This window comes from Phyllobates terribilis, unplaced genomic scaffold, assembly GCF_046119375.1.
Source record: "Phyllobates terribilis strain yellow unplaced genomic scaffold, ASM4611937v1 Scaffold_1__5_contigs__length_1240528914, whole genome shotgun sequence".
In the NCBI taxonomy this organism is placed as follows: domain Eukaryota; kingdom Metazoa; phylum Chordata; class Amphibia; order Anura; family Dendrobatidae; genus Phyllobates; species Phyllobates terribilis.
Window position 1 is genome coordinate 876,314,162 of NW_027362761.1, and position 26,272 is coordinate 876,340,433.

Here is a 26,272-nt window from a genome sequence, read left to right on the forward strand (position 1 = left end):
AGCTGTCCGCACCCTCCATGGTCCACCCCTTTCTTCTATATAAATCTATTTGGCTGTCTTTACACTTTGTGGTTATATTTCATTTTTAACTATATTTTTTTCAAAATACTGCAGTTTAGAGCCCATGTAGTGAAAGCCGCAAATTCAATATAATCCTAAGTATTAATATATATATAGGTGTATAATATTGATGGCTAAACATTACATATTTGCCTTTACATGTGAAATAAACACTTAAAGGGGTTGTCCATTTCAAAATGCTTTTATTTTCCTCAGTCGGAGCAGCTTGAAATAAAATAAGAATTGGTACTCACCGGTCTACCGTGGCTCCCATTCTGATGCTGCCCGGTCACCTCCGGATCTAGTAGAAACCAGTGAGGGACCCGGGAGCAGTCAGGATGGGGTTGGCACACGATTGGGGAGGTATTGTTTTTTATTTTGTTTTTTTTGGGCGCTTTTCTGACCATTTTTAAAAAGAAATTTCCAAAGTGCTCAACCCCTTTCACCTAGTTTCTGCACTTGTGCACCTTTATAGACAGTTATGGAGACAATGTGGTAATTGTTGCCAATTCCTGGTAAGTTGTAGGCATGATCTTTGCAGGTGATCACTTCATACCTGAACCTGCAGAATATCACATTACAGGGAGATCAGATAAATCTACACTCCCTTGGTTATCTCACAAGACATGGGTAGACACGTCTTATGTGAAAACAAAGCTGTGCAGACACGGAGGCTCCATAATTACTACTGATACCGTCTTCAATAATTAGTGGTTTCTGATATCACATGTTCAGACTACAGTCTCGACCATCATATATATTCCCACTAGCATGTCAAATGTGTTGTCTGCATCAAGAATGTAAGAAAAGCGAATACGTGGTCTCATTGTGTAACATTGCCTGTCGGCACTGATTTCTTATCTTTATATTTATTTGCTGCTGATATCACTTTAAATGTCAAACCATGAATCATAACTTTATATATCTGGAAGAATCAGATACTATGTGTGGGAATACACACAGTACATGTAGCAAGCCATGCTACCATTAGCTACAAGACCTAAAGTCACTGGAGTGGGTAACAAGGGGGAAGAAAGAAGACTAATAGTAGTGTAGGAAGGGAATAAAGGGATGATATTAGAGATGAGAGGATTGATTCGTGGGACGAGGTCAGGTCAGTGGTGATTGGTGGACCGCAAAACTCTTACCTTCCGGCATTCCCGGTGCGACCTTTGATTAGCCAGGCAATGTTGCTTAGCCCTGGCTAATCAAAAGCCTCGCTGGGGACCCTAGAAGGTAAGAGATTGGCGGTCCTTCCGTTTCGCTGCTTAGTACATCTGATGGACCAGAGACCCATGGATTGATCTGCTCATCTCTAATATTAATAGCAACAAAATGTCAATGATTATGGGGCCTTGATATGGAACATGAGAACAATAGTTAAGACTTTTTTGGGGAGAATTTTCTAGGCATGCTCTGTGAGCTGTGCAGAGGTCATTGCGCAGGGAGGGAGAGGAGGTGAGATGTGACCATTACATATTGTGAATGCTGTAATCCCATGGGGTCAAAATACAAGTGTTACCTTTCATTGTGATTCTGCCTGTGATGATAATGAGGTACCTACAGAAAAGAGATTTATACAGTCCAGAAAGTATTATGAGGCTTAGTGGCCACAGTGAAAATTTCAGGACATTTTTTTAACATTGATAAGGATGTGAGAAAAAAAAACACCAATACCTGTAAATATTTTCTTACTTTTTTGTTTTCATTAATAAAAAGGCAGGTTTCAATAAGTTTGCGTGCAGTGAAGCTATGTATAGTTGGATAGTTTATATTTTGTAGATCACAGGATCATCTGCTAGCTAAGCAAGCCATCTGAGGAAATCCTCCTCCATTGTCCTTTGGTTTCTCACCTGCTTCAGTTCCTGTCGGGTATTTAGGACATGCTTAGAACATGTGAAAAATGCATTGCTTACTCTACCCATACAGGGAGCTAATGGACTGTGACCCCAATCAGAAAATTCCTCTTGTCATACAGTAGCAGCTTTTTGGAGCACAACTTCACAATAACTTTTTGTAGCTTTTGTATTATTTTTATGTGGATTTTACTTGGTTAAATGAAATAATCTTATTGATCTACTTATTGTTCTCATGTTCAGGGCTACCTTCATGCATGTTACATGGCCTTCCTCATACACGTCATGCTTTAATTTACTGCACTTAATGACATCCTATATTGATTTTTTCTTCCTATTATTCTATTTTGTATCAAGTCTTCAAAAAAAATTCCTGCTGGATTTTTAAAGGTTTTTTTTTCTACAAGACTCAGAGCTCTTCGAAGCCTTTTGTCTAGAGCATGTGTGTGTTTAGTCTGGGAGCTTTCTACTTTACAGTAATACATTTGTTATTTGATTTACTGATGGAGATTTGCTTGTAGACTGTCAATAAGAAAGTGTTATAAGCTCCTTGGTACTGATGAGGTTTTTCAGTGATCTTTAAAATCCTCAGGTCCATTAGTTATAGGGGTTGTCCAGTGAAAACACGTCATTACCTAACTGTAGGTTAACTTGCTGACCAGTGAGGGTCCGACTACTAGGACCTGCACCGATCAGCAGAGCGGGGTACTTTTATCCAAATGGAGCCCAGCCGCCTCTCCATTCATTCTCTGTGGGGCAGTCCCATAGGTAGTAAATCTTGTAGTGATTGAAGGCACACTGCTGCTCTATTCTAACAGGCTCTGTTCCGCCATTCGGTGGTGGTCCCATCAGTCAGACCCTCAATGATCAACCAGTTATCCCATATTCTGTGGCTCGAGGATAACTTGTTTTCACTGGTCAGCCCTTTTAAGGTCCAATTAGGGCTCCTGTTCTCCAAACAGCCAATGGACAGGTATGAAAATGGAAAAGCATGACCTATTTCAAAGCTGGGTATGACCAAGAGGTGTAATGTACCGCCATTTTCTACGGTGAAACAGGGTGACTGAATATTGCCAATCACAGTTGAGTTATCTTTGGATGTCTTGACTTGGTTTTATATACCTTGAAAAGGGGCACAGAAACGCGTTGATATAATTAAACACCATTTGGAATCCCAAGGCTCTTCATTCCCGTAGCGCAGCTCACGTAAACGTGCCAGTATCCATTTTTTTTTTAATCTATGGATGTCTTACATCTTCAGAATATACTTATTTCCACAGAATATACTTCCACCTCTTTTATGATCATTGTTACCTATACCCATTTATCCAGATCTGCCAGTGATCTGTTATATATGGCTTCTATCAATTCCCACTGAACCATGCTTCCAGGTGGCAGAAAGGTGAATATGTTACTGATTTTTATTAACATTTTCTCTTCAATTTTCGGTTGGGATATGCAGAAGCAGAAAAGTCCGTCAGGCTCTCGCCCTTTCCCCCCTCATGCTACTTAAAGGGAGTGTTCATCAGAAAATAATTAAATCAGGTTTTTGTGTTAACTACGTATTTGGCTTTGCTTTTTTATATCACAATCTGTATTAAATAAAATATTGACACTTTCCACTGGGGTAATTATAGACTCCTACTAACATGTTCTTTACAAAAGACTTTTCAGCAGCCTCATAATCATCAGAGGCAGGATTACAATGACATCTATACACAGCTAATAAAAGGATCCAGCTAGCACCATAGGTGATGCACAAAAGACAGGGGGTCTGATTCACTCCATTGCTGCTAATGTTCATGTGAATTAAAGAATCAGGAAGGAGTGTAGAATAGCTCCAGTGGCCAGTGTGAATATTGCAAGGTTTCTGTTTTTTGTTTTTTTTTTAATACATATCGTAATATGAAAAATAAAAAATAGTACGTTTGTTAAATCTACATTTAACATAAATATCATATTTCAAAAGTAGGTTATTGACTGATAACACATTAATGTTTGGATCGTCTTGCGATCACGTCCATTCAAATAACTTTTGGCTGGCTGTTAGCTAATGTTCATGGCTAGCTTTTCTTAGTATTGTACTGTATAGAAGTGTATCAAGTTCATCATTCGGACTATTTCTAGTGGGTTTATAGGATGTGCACTTTGCAATATTTTACCAGTGGGGTTAATTTAGGGATACTTTTGGGCTTCATTTTGAGGGATAAATCGTGCAAGAATTAAAGTCTTCAAATGCTTCATTTTAGGTTGCCTTTCAGAAGATATCTCCCGAGAAGATTCATGAACTTCCATTAGTAATAGGCTGGTATGAACGGGTTCTCCAGGTCCAAGGTGTCCAGAAGGCCGCTGCTGCGTCTAATATTACATTTCTACACTTTCTTCATGTGGATTCTCAGCACCAAGAGGTGGAAGCATTAGTCAAAGTAGACACCGAAGAAAAGGAAATCTCAGAAAGCCATTTTCTAGGAGGCCCCAGGCCCACCATGACCAAGCTGAAAGTAAGATCATTGAATGAGCCTAATTCCACTGCTATTGGTTTTCTATAACATTATCTTGACACCTGCCCTCACGGAGCCGTTGAGCTAATTGATTGACTGCAGTGCTGCAGACAATAAGAGGCATCGGGAGCTGCGGCATAGACTCTGTGCTGGGCCCGGGGAAGGTGAGTAAAGATCAGTTTGTTGCTCTATTTGTTCCTGCACTATGAGGAAAGGGATTTTCTGAAACTGGAAAACTCCATTAGTGTATGTGCATACAATATTTTTTTCAGGTGGGTTCGTTCCGAAGTCCTCCCAAAAAAGTACATAAAAAATGCTAAAAACAATGAAGGTATAGTTACATAGGTTAAAAAAAGACCTACATCCATCAAGTTCAACCTTCCTCCCTCAATTGTACATTTTGTCACAAATTTATCTATAACCCACAATATTATGTGTATTGAGGAAATCATCCAGCCCTTTTTTGAAAGCTGTTACAGTGTCGGCCATTACTATCTCTTGTGGTAGAGGATTCCACAGTCCGACTGCTTTGACTGTAAAGAACCCTTTCCTGTTTAGGTGCCGGTTTCGCCTTTCTTCCTCCCATAATGAGTGTTACCTGGTCCTTAGTATGGTCTCTGGAAGTCATGTAAAAGTCCTTTGTACTGACCCCACATATATTTGTACATGTAAATGAGATCCCCTCTGAGACGTCTTTTTTCTAAGCTAAACAGACTCAACTTTTTCAACCTCATCATATGAGAGGCCTTCCATCCCTTGTAATAATCTAGTTGCCCGCCTTTGTACTGACTCTAGCTTCTGAATATCCTTTTTAAAATGTGGAGCCCAAAACTGGATCCCATATTCCAGATGTGGCCTTACCAGTGATTTATAAAGGGGTAACAATACGTTGCGATCATGGGATTTTATCTCTTTTTATACATCCTAAAATCTTGTTTGCTTTTGCAGCTTCTACTGTACTGCAATGTAAAAACAACTTGCTGTGCAGATGTTTAGTCAGTTTGAGCTTCTTTTAACCGCTTCAGGTTTTGTTAAAAGAAGTGACCTGACAATTCTTCAAGCAGCTTCACACTCACTAATGTATGCATAATACAAAAAAAAACACTGCTGGCAAAGCCACCACAGAGCATGGCAAAAAAGATGACGAAAAGAATATAAAAGCAATTTGGACAAATATATGAAATATTGATGTAAGGTATTAATATTTTAATATACAGTATATCCCAAAAGTGAGTACACCCCTCACATTTTTGTAAATAATTTATTATATTTTTTCATGGGATAACACTGAAGATGTGATACTTTGATACAATGTGAAGTAGTCAGTGTACAGCTTGTATAACAGTGTAGATTTGGTGTGCCCTCTATATAACTCAGCACACAGCCATTAAAGTCTAAACCGCTGGCAAGAAAAATGAGTACACCCCTAAGTCAAAATGGCAAATTGTGCCCAATTAACCATTTTTCCTCCCCGGTGTCATGTGACTCATTAGTGTTACAAGGTCTCCGGTGTGAATGGGGAGCAGTTGTGTTAAATTTGGTGTTATCGCTCTCACACTCTCCCATATTGATGACTGTGGGACCTCATGGCAAAGAACTCTCTGAGGGTCTGAAAAAATGAATTGTTGCTTTACATAGAGATGGCCTAGGCTATAAGAAGATTGCCAACACCCTGAAACTGAGCTGCAGCACAGTGGTCAAGACCATACAGCGGTTTAACAAGACCGGCTCCACTCAGAACAGGCCTCGCCATGGTCGACCAAAGAAGTTGAGTGCACGTGCTCAGCGTCATATCCAGAGGTTGTCTTTTCAAAATGGACTTATGACTGCTGCCAGCATTGCTACAGAGGTTAAAGGGGTGGAAGTCAGCCTGTCAGTGCTCAGACCATACGCCACACACTGCATCAAATTGGTCTGCATGGCTGTCGTCCCAGGAGGAAACCTTCTAAAGATGATGCACAAGAAAACCCGCAAACACTTTGCTGAAGACAAGCAGACTTAAGGACATGGATTACTGAAACCGTGTTCTATAGTCTGATGAGACCAAGATAAACTTATTTGGTTCAGATGGTGTCAAGCGTGTGTGGTGGCAACCATGTGAGGCATACAAAGATCAGTGTGTCTTACCTACAGTCAAGCATGGTGGTGGGAGTGTCGTGGTTTGGGGCTGCATGAGTGCTGCTGGCTGTGGGGTGCTACAGTTCAGTGAGGGAACCATGAATGCCAACATGTACTGTGACATACTGAACAGAGAATGATCCTCTCCCTTCGGAAACTGGGCTGCAGGGCAGTATTCCAACATAACGACCCCAAACACACCTCCAAGATGGTCACTGCCTTGCTAAAGAAACTGAGGGTAAAGGTGCTTTACTGGCCAAGCATGTTTCCAAACCTAAACCTTATTGAATATCTGTGGGGCGTCCTCAAATGGAAGTTGGAGGAGCACAGGGTCTCTAACATCCACCAGCTCCGTAATGTCGTCATGGAGGAGTGGAAGAGGAAGCTCTAGTGAACTCTATGCCCAAAAGTTAAAGGCAGTGCTTGAAAATAATGGTGGCCACACAAAATATTGACACTGTAGGCATAATTTGGCCATTTTCACTTAAGGATGTACTCACTTTTGTTGCCAGCGGTTTAGACATTAATGGCTGTGTGTTGAGTTACTTAGAGGGCACACCAAATTTACACTGTTATACAAGCTGTATACTGACTACTTTACATTGTATCAAAGTGTCCTCTCTTCCGTTTTGTCCCATGAAAAGATATATACAGTATCTCCCAAAAGTGAATACACCCCTCCCCTTTTTGTAAATATTTTATTATAATATAATTAGGTGATCTAATTTCTATGTGTCAATACAAAGGACTAGCATATGATTTATTATCTTCACATACCTTACAAAGGACCAGGGGATATTCATTGTGTGGAGAAAAAATGATTTAGACAACTGTTCCACAGACCGTACTAAGGACCAGGGGGCACTCATTACGGGTGGAAGAAAGGCGATTCCGGCAGCTAAACAGGAAAGGGTTCTTTACAGTTAGATCAGTCAGACTGTGGAATCCTCTACCACAAGAGGTAGTAATGGCCGACACTATAACAGAAATTTATTAAAAAGCTGAATACTTTTCTCATATCAAATGGCATTGTTGGTAATAAATAACCCAACAAAAAATAATGTAAGGTTTAACAATAAAGGTTGGAATTGAAGGACCAATGTAACTATATTGCACTGTGAGGGTTTTCTGTCCAACCAGAGCAAATTCAGGACACCTGTGCCAAATGGGTAAAGTTCTGGTTCCAATTGAAGATAAAATATGTAAAGACAAGAAACTATAGAAAAGAAAGGAAATGGACCGCACAATCACCTTATCATCATTCTCTTTTTCCTTGGTACCAGAACTCCAATCATTTGGCTCAGATGTTTTTCAGTTAGCAGGAGATAACGAAAAGACTACCACCTATTTGCTCTCAGTTTCTTGTCTGCGACCACACAGAAAGATGAGTTTGTGATGGGTTCACTGGTTATGGGGCTGTTGGGCGGAATGGTGGGCCCAGAGCCTGTGTCTTTCCACTTCAGTTGCCAGCAGGCGGTGGCTGCCATGGAGTACTTTGCGTAGAGTAGGAACCCCCTTGGCAAAGGTTACTGTGACGTGACAGTGGGCTTACACTTTGATGAACCACATTTTTGTCAATTTTGCTTAGCTGCAATAGACCTTTGTGTAATATTTGGATATGTGGTCCTTTTTTTTTCTGTAGTTGTGTTGTATTTACTTATTGGACAATGAAGTCCGTGTGGTTCTGTCATGCTGGCCATCAATTTCACAGGAAGATTTGTGTTTCATGTTATCCCCCATCAAATTCGGGAGGCAACCCATAGTGAAATTTAGAATACCGGTATATGCCATCTTGAGATTTCACATAGTCCAGAAACCATTTGACTTTGGCTCCCATCACAAGCTTTCAGGGTGGTAAAAAATTCACTAAACTATTGATCCCTCTAAAATGGAAGGACACAGATCCGCCAATGTTAACTCCATGCTGAGGCTTAGTTCACCAGTTATTACCAAAGAGTCTTGAAGGGTGTCCAAATGCAAATTCAGCAATGACATCTGCTGGGCTTTCCTTCTCTCCAACGGAGAGTGCGTTGGGAAAGTTGTTCTGCACATGCCCAGTTGGGGAGATCGAGAGCACAGCCCAGACTGCAAATGTAATTGACGTTACGTTTGTATGCCGAAGGGATTTTTGGGGCATCTGAACGGTACGTCAGCAGACATGTGACCTGTAACTGATTTAGACACACAAGACGCTGGGGTAATCAAAGTCTATTAGTAAAATAAGCATGCTGCATTGACTGTTACAAAGACTCTTTATATTCGTTCCCTTGGATTTAGTTTTAGAAAGGAATTAAAAAATAATGCAAGATAAGTATACAATTGTCGGATATTTGTCAGTTGTGTTTCAGTAGTGGAGTTTTTCTTTAAATAAGTTTTTTGGACTCCTCTGTGTTTTCCGTAGCGTGAACATTCAGAAGTTGTATTTGGTTGTTATGTTAAATAACAGATCCTAATGAAAGCAATGTGCTGCCGGCATTCCACGCTCTCCACTCATGAGCTTTTTGGCTGAAACTTGAAAGACAGTAAAATAAATATTATAGCAGAAAAGGTAAATGTTAATATTACAGAAATTTGGCTGTATTGTGGTGATCTGATGATATAGTGGTCCGCGGAACTGCCATAACCTGGGGGGAAGGATCGGGAAAACATTTCCACTCTTACTATAGTTACACTGTGAGGACTGCATTTAATCAACATCATTTTTCAGTAGTAATGAGTACAGACTCTTTTCTTTTGATACCCAGTTCAGAAGACTCGGCTTCCCTTCATTCACCTATGGAGATTAAATAATAAAATGTCAGATATACAGCTCCCCCACTTGATATATATTTTTATAGTGGTGCCCTCAGACAGCCCGGACTATATAATTTACCTCTATGACTGTGCTTGAAGAAGAATTAAAATTCAGGACATCCTACCCTTCTAAAGATATGTCGTGCAATACATTAATAGTTTGGACCTGTTAAAAAAAAATGACTCTTTAAAATAATGTTCTGATTCATAAAAGTGTAGAACACTGAAAAGTCGCAAAATATTTGCAAAACACATGGTTACGCAAAAATGGCGCGACTTTTGGCTTGATCACGCAAGTTTGATTCAGCTACGCCAAGAAGAGCAGAGCCGGCACTATATGGGGCTTGGCTACGCCTGCCTATCAAATTCAGCAAAAGTGCTGACGTTTCTTACATCGGAAACTTTACTCTTGTCCCTGACTGGAGTAGCATTTCTTTCTGAGTGCGTGGAGGCTCACGTCACTGAGAAGATGTGCCAAATTAATTAACTTTTTTGGGCTTCTTAATTAATTTGGTGCATCATACTGCAAAACTCCCCTTCATTAAGACTGGTATGTAAAGTGCCACTCTTAATGAATCGGGCCCTATATTTTTATTTTTGTGCAGTTATGACCTTGACCTCCTGACCCAACACAAGTGTGCAATCACGTGGCTGCAACTAAGCACTTTGTACATTTGTAGTCAAGAATCTCATCCGCTTCTTTAAATGTTCTATTAAGAGAAGCACATGGGATTACAGGGAACTCGTGAGAGTGTGCACATTGCACACTGTCACAATTCAGTGATCTGAACTCACATAAAGTGATTTAGAAGTTTGTCTCCAAAAAACCCTTTAAGCTTATTGTAAAATTCATGTAGAATGTCTGATTTCATTGAATTTTTGTATTATCCATTCGTCAGTTCACAATAAATTTAAAGTGAATATGTCAGCAGGTTTTTGCTATGTAATTGGAGGACAGCATGAGATAGAGATTAAAACACAGAATTCAACGATATGTCACAGGTCAGGCTGTGAGCTGTTGTTTACTTAGGCTATGTGCCCACGATGCAGAAATGCTCCGGATTTTTCCTGACCGTTTCTGCATCTCCCCTGGCAGAAAAAAACGCATGCAGATTGTACATGCGGATTGTACATGCGGATTGTACATGCGGATTGTACATGCGGATTGTACATGCAGATAGTACATGCGGATTTTACATGCGTTTTTCTTGCCAGGGACATGCGGATGTGAAGAGTTCTTCACATGCATTTCCACATGCGGGTTATCAAGCGCTTTCCATGCGATTTTAGCATCACCTTGAAAGTGCTTGAGAACTTGGTCACACTATATAAATCCATGCAAACGGCATGAATTTATATAGTGTGACCGAAAGAATGGTAAAAAATAAAAAATAAATATATACTTACCTTCTGATGGCCCCCGGAGTCTTTATTCGATGCGTCTCGGCTTGCCGGCAGCTCGTGGTACACTGAAAGGACCTGCCGACGTCAGCGGTCGCGTGACCCGTCACATGACTAAATGACATCAGCGCAGGTCCTTCAGTCCACCGCGATCTGCCAGCAAGCCAAGACAAGCACACCGGGGGCCATCAGAAGGTAAGTATAATATTTATTTTTTATTTTATTCTTTTTTTCACAGGTTCTATGGTACCCGGGTCCAGAGGAGAGTCTCCTGTCCTCCACACCCGGGTACCATCCGCACATTGAATCGCTTAGTATCTGCATGTACAGATGCAGTGATGCGGATTCCATGCGTTCCAATGCAAGTCAATGGCGGAAAAAACGCCGAGCTTCCGCAAAATAATTGGTAGTGCTGCGTATTTTTCCACAAAGATAATCCGCAGTGGAAATTTCCGCAGCATGTGCACAGCACATGCGGATTATCATTGGGGAACATGGCAGACCTTCTACCATACGTTTTTTAACCGTTTTTGCAGCTGCGGAAACGCTTAAAAAACGCATTGTGGGCACACAGCGTACAATGAAGATTTTATCATTGCCCAGAAAACAGCAGCCCTCCTATGATTAGCAGCTCACTGTCAATAGACTATGTACACAGAAAGCTATGATGGGGCGGGGTTAGCTTTTCAGCTCTGCTGCATTGCTTAATCTAAGAACTTAGTTTATTGGTTCAGCAGTTCTGACATAATCAGAGTGATACATCATTGGATTCAGGGTCTCTTTGCCTACATTATGCTGCTCTCAGATAAGGTAGCAAAACCTGCTGACGGATTCCCTTTAAGCACTGCTTGTAATCTAGAAAAGCCTGAAGAATATGTTAGGAGACTATGATCTACTCTTGAATTTAATATCTGTTTTCCTTCCCCGTTATTGTAGATTTCTTGGGATTGAAGCATGTGTACTTGTCATTTGCCTTAATATGTATTCATTATTGTTCAGGAACATGGCGTTGAGGCGGTCTTTTCTCCTCATCCCTGCCCATCCCAAATTATTGACTGGGGAAGTCTTCCTGCAGCAGTAAGCCCAGCAGAAGGTCAGTGTGAATATTCCTCGCTAGACTGAATATATTGGAACTTGGATTAATAGTATGTCAATTAGCTGAACATGAAAAGTGTAACTTTCATCTTCCTAACAAATGTTCCATAAATGTATAGAAACCTATACAGAGAAACGACTTGGATCTCCTACATAAGCACCACATAACCACCATTTGCTTAATAGTAAACCTTGGTGTTATTTTGCGTTCAACCATTCTGTCAGTTTTCACACTTTTGACTCATACAAATAAGATATATCACATGATTTTGTATCAAAGCGTTTTCTAAAAAAATGCCTAAAAATTAATGTTTGTGGCTAAAAACCTGTCCCAAGTAGAGTCCGGAACATGCAAAGTACAAGATGTGCAGTTTATACATGTCTATGATTATATGCACAAATATACATTGTCATCTTCTGGCATCCCGGTACTCGTTCTACTGCTGCTAAGTGAGACAGTTGTAGTGTGGTACAGTACTAGATTTGTTCCATTCTGTGCACTGAATCCGAGGATATAATACATTGCATTGTAAATTGTACTTTCCTGCCATCTGCTGGCCAATGTGTGTATATGAAGTAACGATTATTCTCCTCACAAGTGGTGGCCATAGCAATGGCTGAGAGTAGTCTCCCAGCTCAGGGCTCTCACTCTGACTGAACGCTGGTATAAACCAGTTGTGAGCGGTTCCTGCTGCCTCAGGAAGATTGAGGAGAGACATTATTCTCTCAGAGAAGAGTTTTCAATGCCAGTCTACGCTGAGGGGACATTTTTCCTCACATAATCTCCTTCACAAAAAGAGTGAAGTGTCTTCTAGTCAGGAGAGAGAAAGCTGTACATGGACTCTCCTGCTCTCTGGTTATCCTGATCACTTCTAGCCAGGACCAGATCCACGTAGCTGCCACACCACCGACTTTTTTTAAACCCACCCCCTGCAAGAGGGAATGGTGGGATAAAAACTGCGAGTACATCCACACTTTAGTGTGTTTTCCACAGAGAAACAATCTGTGAAGGTCCCTCCATCAGTTTAATATTTCCTGGACTGCGCATAGCATTTCCTGGACTGTGCATAGCATTTCCTGGACTGTGCATAGCATTTCCTGGACTGTGCACAGCATTTCCTGGACTGTGCACAGCATTTCCTGGACTGTGCACAGCATTTCCTGGACTGTGCATAGCATTTCCTGGACTGTGCATAGCATTTCCTGGACTGTGCACAGCATTTCCTGGACTGTGCACAGCATTTCCTGGACTGTGCACAGCATTTCCTGGACTGCGCATAGCATTTCCTGGACTGCGCATAGCATTTCCTGGACTGCGCATAGCATTTCCTGGACTGTGCACAGCATTTCCTGGACTGTGCACAGCATTTCCTGGACTGTGCACAGCATTTCCTGGACTGTGCATAGCATTTCCTGGACTGTGCACAGCATTTCCTGGACTGTGCACAGCATTTCCTGGACTGTGCACAGCATTTCCTGGACTGTGCACAGCATTTCCTGGACTGCGCATAGCATTTCCTGGACTGCGCATAGCATTTCCTGGACTGCGCATAGCATTTCCTGGACTGTGCACAGCATTTCCTGGACTGTGCACAGCATTTCCTGGACTGTGCATAGCATTTCCTGGACTGTGCATAGCATTTCCTGGACTGTGCACAGCATTTCCTGGACTGTGCACAGCATTTCCTGGACTGTGCACAGCATTTCCTGGACTGTGCACAGCATTTCCTGTACAAGCAAGTGAAGAGAACTCTGCTGCAGCCGCCCTGGACAATAACAATGTTCGTCTCATGAGGAGAAAACCATAACTTCCGTATGTACAATATACTGTGACCTTTACCTGTAAGACTGTACCCTGTTACCTCCTTCAGTAAAATAGTTATGGTTACAAGTTCCCCTGCGTGTCTGGCTGCTGGAGATTACACAAACATCACGGGCACTCCAAAACCTGCCCCCAGACACCACCGCTACAGGAATGCCCCCGGGGGGTCCTATACCATCCACAAGTGCCACCTTCCGCTTTTGAAATTGTTGCTACCGTGACATCATTATCTGCTGCCAGTGAGGCTACACACCCCAGCTGGCCCTTCTGCAACATCTGGCGCCTCCCCAGTGGCCCACGACAACCCCCCACTCCATGCTATGTATACTGCCATTTGGTGCCACCTCCAACCTGATATTTGACTGAGGGGATGCACGAGGCACTTTAATGTTGATATCATCAGGCCCCTGCTGGGGAGCATGCACGAGGCATTTTATTAAGAAGAACATTACAATCCTTGCAAGCTAAGTGTTCACTTTCACTATACATTTTTGTCTTTTGAGAACTTACATGATATGTGATTCCTCATGAGCCAATTCATTGAAGAAGAGCATTGTGATTCATACATGTACTATTTTTGAGGCTATTTAGAGTGACACACATGTACCCTTTTAGGTGCATTATTACATAGAGCGACACATAAGTGTACTTGTTTATATACTTACCAGACAGTGTGCGCTCTGGCTAATACCTTTACCCTATTGTTGGGTTCTAGTTCCCTAGCCTATTAGGCACATGTGATATATCAGAATCTGTGATGTCTTTGGGCCTTATGATATCAATTTCTGCTTATGGTCTATAGATCTAATAAGGCTCTGATACATGTCACGAGATATCTTTGGGCCTTATGACATAAACTAGATGGTGGCCCGATTCTAACGCATCGGGTATTCTAGCATATGTCTCCCGACCCTCCTTTATAATGCCCCATGCAGGAAGTCACATCCCCCGTATATAATACCCCATGCTGGATGTCACATCCCCCGCATATAATGCCCCATGCAGGAAGTCACATCCCCCATATATAATACCCCATGCAGGAAGTTACATCCCCCGTATATAATGCCCCATGCAGGATGTCACCTCTCCCCCCATATAATGCCCCATGTAGGATGTGACCTCTCCCCCCATATAATGCCCCATGCAGGATGTGACCTCTCCCCCCATATAATGCCCCATGCAGGATGTGACCTCTCCCCCCATATAATGCCCCATGCAGGATGTCACCTCTCCCCCATATAATGCCCCATGTAGGATGTCACCTCTCCCCCCCCATATAATGCCCCATGTAGGATGTCACCTCTCCCCCACATATAATGCCCCATGCAGGAAGTCATATCCCCTGTATATCCATCCCCCCATAGTGCCCCATGCAGGTCCCCTATGGCCCCATACAAAAAAAAAAAATTCCAATACTCACCTCCCTTCTCAGCTGCTTCTCTGGACTCCAGCGTAGCCGGCATGTTGACGCTGTGCGCTGTGACCGGTCAGGAGAGAGCGCGGTGTAAAGACGTCACCGCGCCCTCTGACCTGAGACGTCACAGAGCATCAGCGGAAGACACAAGAGCTGCTGCGGAGGCACAGGGAGGGGTAAGTATGACGCCGGTGCCGGGGTCCTGATCGAGCGGGGGGAGGGACGGGAGGAGAGGAGAGGGGTGGGGTAAGTATGACGCCGGGTGCCGGGGTCCTGATCGAGCGGGGGGAGGGACGGGAGGAGAGGGGAGGGGAGAGGAGAGGAGGGGAGGGGTGGGGTAAGTATGACGCCGGGTGCCGGGGTCATGATCGAGCGGGGGGAGGGGAGAGGAGGGGAGGGGAGGGGCGTCACACTTGTCCTCGGGAGATAAGCGGCCGTAGCCGCTGATCTCCCGACGATAGCCGCATGTAGGTCAGCGGCTCCTGCGGTCGGGGGACTTATGCTGCGAGTAGCCGGCTGCATCTCCCGGCTGCATCGCCGCTGACCTCCGTGCCGCACATGAGCCGCTAACGGCCGCCATGTTTTTCAGAAATGCCGCATTGCTGATTGGCCGCAGCCGGACCAATCAGCGACCCAGGATTTCCAAGACAGACAGACAGATGGGATAAGACAATTATATAGTAGATTTTTGCTTATAGTCTATAAATTTAATAAGGCTCTGATATATGTCATTTCTTGTTCTTTTCCCGGACCACTCTCTATTATTATGTCCGGCTATAAACTATGCTAGCTTTCTGAAATGATCCTCTCAGCAACAAATATGATGTGATTGTACCAATATTTGGTTGCCTATACATATACGGCTGTATTGCGTTGAAGCTGTATGATCTAATTGGATCATAATTATTTTACTAAGAGAGTGACTAGCAAGTCGTTTTTGCACAATTATCTGCTATAATTTGACTTCTTGCTTACACCGAGTTGCAGTGGTGTGTTAGGTGTAGTACTTTTGTCTGTTGTGTCCAGGTATTGTGGGTTGGTCATCTGGTATCCTATATCCCCTATTGCCTTGATATGACTAGGGCTTAATAGGGTGAGTTGGGGAGAGCCGCCCAGGAGTGGGGGCGCCACAGGCATTTCAAGAGGGTGCCGACCTCCACAAATAAGTAGGGGCCAACGTAGGGTCAGTATCCCCCTTCCCCCACTCTGTTTCATTACCCCAATCTGGGGGTTCACACTATATATGGCTATTTTGGGAGTTTATTTCTAATAGTTTTTAACATAATATTAATAAAGTATCTTTATGTGTTTAATATTTTTCCTATACACTTCCTTTATCTGCTAATCTGTGAATTTGAAAATAATAGAAAACAAAAAAATGACTGTGTACTTAAATGACTGTGTCCTTAAGGGGTTAAGCACCTCTGATCTCTAACATACCAGTCAATGCATGGGGAAAATATACTATATACTGTACTGTATCCCGATATTTTTTTAAAGGCAAACTCCAGCCGACACTTGGAATCACTGTCTCTTTGTTTTGTTTTTTTATTGGCCAAATATCCATTTAAGATCAATTCCAAGATCAATAAATCTGACTGGTTAAGAAAAATAATTTTCAGATACTCTATTGGGACCTTTAATATTGCAAAGAACACCTCTCTGTCTGGAGGATCCAGCTTGTCTGTACATTACATAGACAACTCATTGAATTCACTAGACGCCATGTATTACCTCATTTCTCCTGAGGTGGCATTGCAGGGATATTTAATACTTGTTCCATTTAAGAGGATGCCATGTGATGATCCTATTGTCTGGGAGCCCTTGTAACAGAACAAAATAGGACAAAGTAGACAACCCCTTTAAGACATAAAAAATGGTAAATGTCAAGTGAATATTATAAATCTGCATCAAAGTCTGATAATTTAATATAATTGTATACTGATGTCTTATTCTTGACATTCATTATATTTGCTTTATATATATATTTTTGTTTTACTATGATGCCATTAATAAGAAAATTGGCTTTCATGAACAATTATATGTTTTATTTATTTTTATTTTTCTAATTTAAATTTTGTAATCTTGAAAATCTGATGATCCGACTCTTCTCACAAATGTCAGGTCTTCAGAATTCTGGTGGCTTCTTAAAGGAAACCTGGCAAGTTGTTTTGACCACCTGAACCACTGTCAGCCTTATATTAGGCTGCTTCCCTGTAACCCCAACATGTATGTGAGATCCCAACCCAAACAGTGCTGGACTCTAATCTCCAGAGTATGTAGGACATCAATCAATCCATGGTCGACATGGTCTAGCCCACAAATCATGATAAAAGGGCGTTTTGTAAGTGCCGTTGAGACCCGTTCTTCTTCCCAGGAAACATTTTCAGTTCACTTGTCCATCTCATTTGACAGGTTTCTGACTCCAGATATAGATCATAACTTTGGAACCCCAACCTCCATGAATTAGGACGTGAAAAATAGACTTTTGTTCTTTTGTTCTCTAAACACAGAGAGGGCCTTTTGTCAGGAATGGTGCGCTGCTTTAAGTCCTGAGAAGTGGGAACATGAATTCTCTCGTCTTATCTATGTCTTATCTCTGGCATATTAAACAAGGATTCACTTTTTACATTTTTGACTTGTAAAACTTTTGATAAATTGCGCATGGCCATTTAAATTCCTTACATTTTACTGTTATCTACATTGATCTGTCCTGTATACATAGTAATATATACAAACCGATCTATTCTAGGAGAAGTGCACTATATTACTATTAATACTGGGTGTAATTTTTATTCTGCTGTTTATACATTTTTCTGTAGCTCCCTTCACTTATACTGAATTAACCAGAATCCTGACAGCGTCCAGGACCCCAGGGGCCACTTAACCTTGTTATTATATATCTTCATTATAAATAGAAATGTGCACTTTTGAAATCATCTTTATCGTGTAAGGCAGCGCTAGTCATCATATTGGAGGACACTCGCTGCATCGGGTTAATTAAAGCACACCTGCCATGTCCTTCCGGTATTGCACAATGCAGCAGTTTATTATTTTATCATAAACCGCGTATCACACATATAATGTCCATGAGCCTTTCCAGTGGCAGCTACGCCCACTTAGCTCCAGGTACAGCCTTCAGCAAGGTACTAACATAAATGTCCACAATAAGCAGTGTCTTTACCTTTGACGGGTTACAGCTGCTTCAGTCCATTTGGTTTGCCACCACTGTGGCTTTGCGGCTTCCCAGATGGGGGTCTCTAGCCGTCGTCCCGTCCAAGACTACTGGTATGTTTTCTCACCTACAACATCCAGCCTTCTCCTTCCAGGACTCTTGCCTTCCAAGCCGGTTTTCCCTCCAAGGCCACTGGCATCTACACAAGATCCAGCCTCGACCTTTCAGGCTACGCCAGGCATCACCAGGCCTCACTAGGCCTCACTCTATAACGGTGTCCCACACGGGAACAGGCCTCACGCCTTACACACACACCACTGTGTCAAGACTACCAGGATTTATATATCCTGTAGTACACACCCACAGGACCTGTGCTGATGTCACAGTCATGTGATCAGACATTCTGTGCATACAGGACCTGCACTATGTCACAATCATGTGACCAGTCACCTGAGGGGGAAGGTACATGGTCGGCCAAAACACATCCTGGACCATTACCGTAATGCCAAGCAAGCCGCTGCATTACAATCGTTTCAATACAAAATAAAAAAAAATAGGCAACTATTCTCAATGCTTTGATGGATAATGTGACATACCATGCAAGACTGCTCAGAAATAGGAAAACTGCATCACATGATACTTTTCAGAGCTACTGACTGGCTGAGAGGGACAATGTGTTACACCATGTCATAAGTGTTTTGTATTTCCATGCTGTTTAAGTCTTTTGGGGGTGTCTTAAAGGGGTTGTCCACTACTCGAACAACCCCTTCTGAATCCCTGTTTCATCCCAGTAAAATAATAACATCTCTACTCACCTCCGGGGGCCATTCCAGAGGTGTCGGCACATGCATAACCGGGGCTCACATGACATTGTTATGTCATGCAATCCCTGTGGCCAATCTGCGCTGGCTTCACTCTCCTCTCCAATAACATAATTGACATACGGAGGAAGTGAGAGAGCAGCAGTAGCAGCTCTGACTTCCTCTGGATGTCTTGATTTGTCCAAAGGAGGGAAGCCAGCGCTAATTGGCCTCGGCACGTGTGACATAATAATGTCACATGATCCCCAAGAGAGCCAGTGCTGCCACCAGAGGTGAGTATAGGTGTTAGTATTTTACTGGGAGGAAACATAGTGATACAGAAGGGTTTGTCTGACTAGTGGGCATCCCCTTTTAAAGGAGTTGTCCACTACCAGGACAATCCCTTGTAAAATAAAAAAATAACATATACTCACCTCCTGCACCAGTGCCGTTCCAGTGATGTTGATGCCAGGTCTGCTGGGGTTCCTATGACATTGGCTGCAGGGCTCCACGTAGTACAACAATCAGTGGCCGCTATTGGGCTGCAGCGCTCTGTCTTTCCTCAGATAAACGGAAGAAGGGAGAGCACTGTAGCCTAATAGTGGCCGCTAATTGATGTACCATGGGAGACCTGGCTCCAACATTTTCATTTTAAAAACTAGACTACTTCATTTGTAAAGTGGTTGCCCATGTAGTGGATAACCCCTTTAAAGTGCTGATATTCTATATCTTGAAGTAGGTTAGGCTTGTGTAAGTTTGCCCAAAATGAGCTCTTCTTAGAGTTATGTTGTGGGGTGGAGATATAAGGCCTGCCAATGATGTTCAAATGTTGGAAGATACTGTAATTGTATACACTAGTACAGTGGTCACCATCCAGTGGCTTGGGAGCTACTTGTGCCCCCTACCAAAAGCTATGTGGCTGGCCATAGGAGCCATGAGTTCTAACCATATGCACACCCACAATGACCAATGTTGGAAACATATCCTGACTTCCAAGCAGTGCCATTAGAATGGGTTCACGTTCTGCAAATCTTTGAGATGTTATGCTTCCTTTATACTCTGCATTGACGTGTTACGTCTCTATTTTGACTTAATTATGCCTTGTAAATGTCACTCAAAATCAGAATGGGTTTCAGTATATGAAAGATCTGGGACCTCTACAGCATTATTACTCTATTACAACTGGTTGTAAGAATGCCTGCAAACTGACAGATCCCTTTAAGGGGTTATTGATGGGCCTTTCAGTAGATACTTCTAGAAAAGTAACATGGAAATTACAAAAATTGGGAAAATGATTCCTATTTGACTACTAATATAGAGATCTATATCTGATCATGTGAACCACAATCAGTTCTAATAATTCATAGCTAACTGTGCATGTAGCGAGTATATGGGAGTAAGCTGTTGACCCAGACACACATGGCGATATCTTAGCTTGAGAGCGAAAGATTGCGCATATTAAAATTCAACATGCCTGATCTTTTTTTCTCCCATCCAATGTAAATGGTCTTAGTAGCCAACACAGATCAGCCATTCTAGCTTGCATGGTATAACTACAGCACAAATTGCTCATTTTCTACACAGCTGAATATGTTATAAAGATGCTAAGAAATGACAGAAAACCCTCAGCGTCTGCTGTGAGCTCCACTAAGTGCACCTGCATATGTATTTCCTGAGGATGGCGGCTGATGGAGTTAAAAGCTTCCGTTTCAGACTCATCTACAGGGACATACTTATGTCTTTGACCTAAGCAAACTACTTGTGTGTGTGTTAATCCCTTGTAAAGCTGTGAACTCGCAGGTTATTGACTGGGCTGCTGAGTGATTATTGGGGTGGGCTGCATCCTAATGAACCCTTCTTGGCAGATGCATCTTCTTAATATTGGCACGGGATTTTCCTTCTGAAGCTCAGACATTTCATCATCGGTTTAAGAGGAATTTTTGGAGGGGATTTTAAACAAATCACATGGCTGAACACAGAATAAGCGTCTTGTAAGAAGTACCCAAATCCCTCATCGCAGACAACGTGATTTATCACTGAAATCCTCTCTGTGTTTTCCCCCTAAAAGGGAATAAATGAATATTGTAAACCTGGCTTTTGTCACACTTATGGATTGTCCTCGGGGAAATGCACTTAATCGTGTGACGCAGCAAAAGACATTGGGCAGGTGGCAAGCAAGTGTGTAATGTGATGAAGGTTAGTGATTGTGATACGAGCAGCTGTCATGAAGGCTGTAGTTACATTAGGAAACGTCTCTGCCCTGCCAACTGTTTCCGCCATTTAGGCTTTCTGTAATCAGTTGCAGCTACTTCTAGTTTCCGTCATGTCTTTCTTATCTGCACAATAAGAAGGAGGATGCTTTAAAACTCCTTATAAAACAGAGAAACTTTAAAAATAATCTACAAAATAGGGCCCGCACACCTTAAGTATTAAATTAATATGCGGGTGCACAAATACGCCACTGTAGACAATATGCAAACATGTATACATACAGTATCCATCAGCACTCTGTGACTATTCATTATATGTATTCCACTACTGCTCTACACGTAAAAAAGGTATTTAGTTAACATTTTTTGATCGAAAAACATAAAAGCCATCCAACCACGTCAAGGTGACCCTGAACATGGATAGCACAGCCAGACCACCAATGAAATGGGGACGAGATAGGAGTCGGGCTTAGCTCATAATGAACCTTTTTTGGGAAAGAGGGGTGGATAACCATGCACAGCCCCTAGGGAATAGTCACCCCCCAATGCAAACTACAAAACCACAAGAGTCGCTGGCGCGCAATGTGTGTATATGTTTCTATATTGGCCACGACAGCGTATTTGTGCACCTGAACATTAAAGAGGTTAAGTACTATTAACAATGCCCCTATCGATTTAAATTGTGTAAACAATTCTTTTGTAAATACCTTGTGTGGTCTTTATTGCCTGTGAGCGACGCTATAGCTGACCGCTCACCAGGTATCACGTGACCCCGGCTGCAGCCGGCTCTGACATCCGCTGATGTCATGTCAAGTTCCGGCTGCAGCCGAGGGTGACCCGGTGACGCACTTCCCCTGATTGATGGGCTGTGGGCGGGGTTTCACCGCTTTCCTTCTCCTCTGTTTTTGTTGGGAAAGCGCGGTGGATGCTGGGCTTTGACGCGCGGTGAAACCCTGCTCACAGCACATCAGTCGGGAAAAGCACGTCACTGGGTCATGTCTGGTTGCAGCCAGAACTTGACGTGACATCAGCGGATGTCGGATCAGGGTCACGTGATGCCTGGTGAGCGATAGTGCCACTCACAGGCAATAAAGACCACGCAAGTAATTACAAAAAGACTTGCTTACACAAATTAAATCGATGGGGGCATTGTTAATAGTACTGGACAACCTCTTTAATTTAATGCTTGAAGTGTGCGGGCCCTTTTATGATTTTTGTAGAATGCATTCACGCGTGTGGCCCCCGCCCAGGCTGTGTACCTTTATCCAAACATCTTTCCCAAAAAGGTTTCATTACAAGCTAAGCCTGGTTCCTATATCTTCCCCTTTTCATTTGAGGCCTGTATGGGCACATGGAGAGATGAGTTCTTAGTCTTAGGGACCATCCATATAAGGGTCGCCATGTGCTTGGATGGCTTTTACGCTTTTTGATAAAAAAGTGTTAAAGCACCACTCCAGCGTTTTTTTTTTATTTCAGCGCTGGAGTGGTGCTTCCAATCTAAGTTCTCTGCCCCTAATATTATACTTACCAACTAACGTCTTCAGCTGTTTCCGCCTCTCCACTCCCACGCCGCCATCTTGTGAATGCAACATCTGACTGACTGGAAGTCAGAGATTATTGTCACAAGCTCTTAAAGGGAACCTGTCAGCAGGATTTTGCTAAGTAAACTACAGGCATTATCATGTTGGGGTTTCTACACTAATTAATATGATACCTGAGGTGAAGAAATCCATCCTGTGGTTCTTGTGTAATCAGTGTTTGCAATATTGAGTTAATGATATGCTCGTGCTCCGGGGCTGTCTCATGTTATGCACTAGGCCAGATCAGCAAGAAAAGATCTACCCACAGGCCGCCCTGAAGCACAAGTATGTTCCTCATCATAGAAACAGACAGAGCCAGAGAGGCAGCCAGAGACAGAGAGACTCTGGCTGGCTGTGTCTCTCTCTCTCTCTGGCTGGCTGAGTCGCCCTCTGGCTGGCTGTGGCTCTCTCTGGCTGGCTGTGGCTCTCTCTCTCTCTCTGGCTGGCTGAGTCGCCCTCTGGCTGGCTGTGTCGCTCTTTGGCTGGCTGTGTCTCTCTCTGGCTGGCTGTGTCTCGCTCTCTGGCTGGCTGTTTCGCTCTCTCTCTCTCTGGCTGGCTGTGTCTCTCTCTGGCTGGCTGTGTCTCTCTCTGGCTGGCTGTGGCTCTCTCTCTCTCTCTGGCTGGCTGTGTCGCCCTCTGGCCGGCTGTGTCGCTCTTTGGCTGGCTGTGTCTCTCTCTGGCTGGCTGTGTCTCTCTCTCTCTGGCTGGCTGAGTCGCCCTCTGGCTGGCTGTTTCGCTCTCTCTCTCTCTGGCTGGCTGTGTCGCCCTCTGGCTGGCTGTGTCGCCCTCTGGCTGGCTGTGTCGCTCTTTGGCTGGCTGTGTCTCTCTCTGGCTGGCTGAGTCGTTCTCTGGCTGGCTGTGTCTCTCTCTGGCTGGCTGTGTCTCTCTCTGGCTGGCTGTGTCTCTCTCTCTGGCTGGCTGTGTCGCTCTTTGGCTGGCTGTGGCTCTCTCTGGCTGGCTGTGTCTCTCTCTCTCTCTGGCTGGCTGAGTCGCCCTCTGGCTGGCTGTGTCTCTCTCTCTCTCTCTCTCTCTGGCTGGCTGTGTCTCTCTCTGGCTGGCTGTGTCTCTCTCTCTCTCTCTCTGGCTGGCTGAGTCGCTCTCTGGCTGGCTGAGTCGCTCTCTGGCTGGCTGAGTCGCTCTCTGGCTGGCTGAGTCGCTCTCTGGCTGGCTGTGTCGCTCTCTGGCTGGCTGTGTCGCTCTCTGGCTGGCTGTGTCGCTCTTTGGCTGGCTGTGTCGCTCTTTGGCTGGCTGTGTCGCTCTTTGGCTGGCTGTGTCGCTCTCTGGCTAGCTGTGTCGCCCTCTGGCTGGCTGTGTCGCTCTTTGGCTGGCTGTGGCTCTCTCTGGCTGGCTGTGTCTCTCTCTCTCTCTCTCTCTCTCTCTCTGGCTGGCTGAGTCGCCCTCTGGCTAGCTGTGGCTCTCTCTGGCTGGCTGTGGCTCTCTCTCTCTCTCTCTGGCTGGCTGAGTCGCCCTCTGGCTGGCTGTGTCTCTCTGTGGCTGGCTGTGTCTCTCTCTCTCACTGTCTGACTGTCTCTCACTGTCTGGCTGTCTCTCTCTCACTGTCTGGCTGTGTCTCTCTCTCTCTCACTGTCTGGCTGTGTCTCTCTCTCTCTCACTGTCTGGCTGTGTCTCTCTCTGGCTGGCTGTGTCTCTCTCTCTGGCTGGCTGTGTCGCTCTTTGGCTGGCTGTGGCTCTCTCTGGCTGGCTGTGTCTCTCTCTGTCTCTCTCTCTCTCTGGCTGGCTGTGTCGCTCTTTGGCTGGCTGTGGCTCTCTCTGGCTGGCTGTGGCTCTCTCTCACTGTCTGGCTGTGTCTCTCTCTCTCTCTCTGGCTGGCTGTGTCTCTCTCTGGCTGGCTGTGTCTCTCTCTCTCTCTCTGGCTGGCTGTGTCTCTCTCTGGCTGGCTGTGTCTCTCTCTCTCTCTCTGGCTGGCTGTGTCGCTCTCTGGCTGGCTGTGTCGCTCTCTGGCTGGCTGTGTCGCTCTCTGGCTGGCTGTGTCGCTCTTTGGCTGGCTGTGTCTCTCTCTGGCTGGCTGTGTCGCTCTTTGGCTGGCTGTGGCTCTCTCTGGCTGGCTGTGTCTCTCTCTCTCTCTCTCTCTCTCTCTGGCTGGCTGAGTCGCCCTCTGGCTAGCTGTGTCGCTCTTTGGCTGGCTGTGTCGCTCTTTGGCTGGCTGTGTCGCTCTCTGGCTAGCTGTGTCGCCCTCTGGCTGGCTGTGTCGCTCTTTGGCTGGCTGTGGCTCTCTCTGGCTGGCTGTGTCTCTCTCTCTCTCTCTCTCTGGCTGGCTGAGTCGCCCTCTGGCTAGCTGTGGCTCTCTCTGGCTGGCTGTGGCTCTCTCTCTCTCTCTCTCTGGCTGGCTGAGTCGCCCTCTGGCTGGCTGTGTCTCTCTGTGGCTGGCTGTGTCTCTCTCTCTCACTGTCTGACTGTCTCTCACTGTCTGGCTGTCTCTCTCTCACTGTCTGGCTGTGTCTCTCTCTCTCTCACTGTCTGGCTGTGTCTCTCTCTCTCTCACTGTCTGGCTGTGTCTCTCTCTGGCTGGCTGTGTCTCTCTCTCTCTCTGGCTGGCTGTGTCGCTCTTTGGCTGGCTGTGGCTCTCTCTGGCTGGCTGTGTCTCTCTCTGTCTCTCTCTCTCTCTGGCTGGCTGTGTCGCTCTTTGGCTGGCTGTGGCTCTCTCTGGCTGGCTGTGTCTCTCTCTCTCTCACTGTCTGGCTGTGTCTCTCTCTCTCTCTCTGGCTGGCTGTGTCTCTCTCTGGCTGGCTGTGTCTCTCTCTCTCTCTCTGGCTGGCTGTGTCTCTCTCTGGCTGGCTGTGTCTCTCTCTCTCTCTCTGGCTGGCTGTGTCGCTCTCTGGCTGGCTGTGTCGCTCTCTGGCTGGCTGTGTCGCTCTCTGGCTGGCTGTGTCGCTCTTTGGCTGGCTGTGTCGCTCTTTGGCTGGCTGTGTCTCTCTCTGGCTGGCTGTGTCGCTCTTTGGCTGGCTGTGTCGCTCTCTGGCTGGCTGTGTCGCTCTTTGGCTGGCTGTGTCTCTCTCTGGCTGGCTGTGTCGCTCTTTGGCTGGCTGTGGCTCTCTCTGGCTGGCTGTGTCTCTCTCTCTCTCTCTCTCTCTGGCTGGCTGAGTCGCCCTCTGGCTAGCTGTGTCTCTCTTTGGCTGGCTGTGGCTCTCTCTGGCTGGCTGTGGCTCTCTCTCTCTCTCTCTGGCTGGCTGAGTCGCCCTCTGGCTGGCTGTGTCTCTCTCTCTCACTGTCTGGCTGTCTCTCACTGTCTGGCTGTCTCTCACTGTCTGGCTGTCTCTCTCTCTCTCTCACTGTCTGGCTGTGTCTCTCTCTCTCTCACTGTCTGGCTGTGTCTCTCTCTCTCTCACTGTCTGGCTGTGTCTCTCTCTGGCTGGCTGTGTCTCTCTCACTGTCTGGCTGTCTCTGTCTATCTCTCTCTGTCTCTCTCTCATTGTCTGTCTATCTCTC

General features: G+C 44.6%; 1 protein-coding gene across 3 annotated transcripts in view; it reads left to right on the forward strand.

The window, feature by feature from the left end:
* Nucleotides 1–26,272, forward strand: part of GSTCD (glutathione S-transferase C-terminal domain containing) — a 184,273-nt gene that overhangs the window by 58,122 nt on the left and 99,879 nt on the right. For all 3 annotated transcript variants that reach the window (XR_012247392.1, XM_073639509.1, XM_073639518.1), the window contains exons 4-5: nt 4,166–4,417; nt 11,729–11,822. Coding sequence is in view for 2 of the 3 variants with exons in the window: in XM_073639509.1 (XP_073495610.1) it covers nt 4,166–4,417; nt 11,729–11,822 (346 nt within the window). In the remaining variant the exon portion in view is untranslated. The remainder of the gene's footprint in view (nt 1–4,165; nt 4,418–11,728; nt 11,823–26,272) is intronic.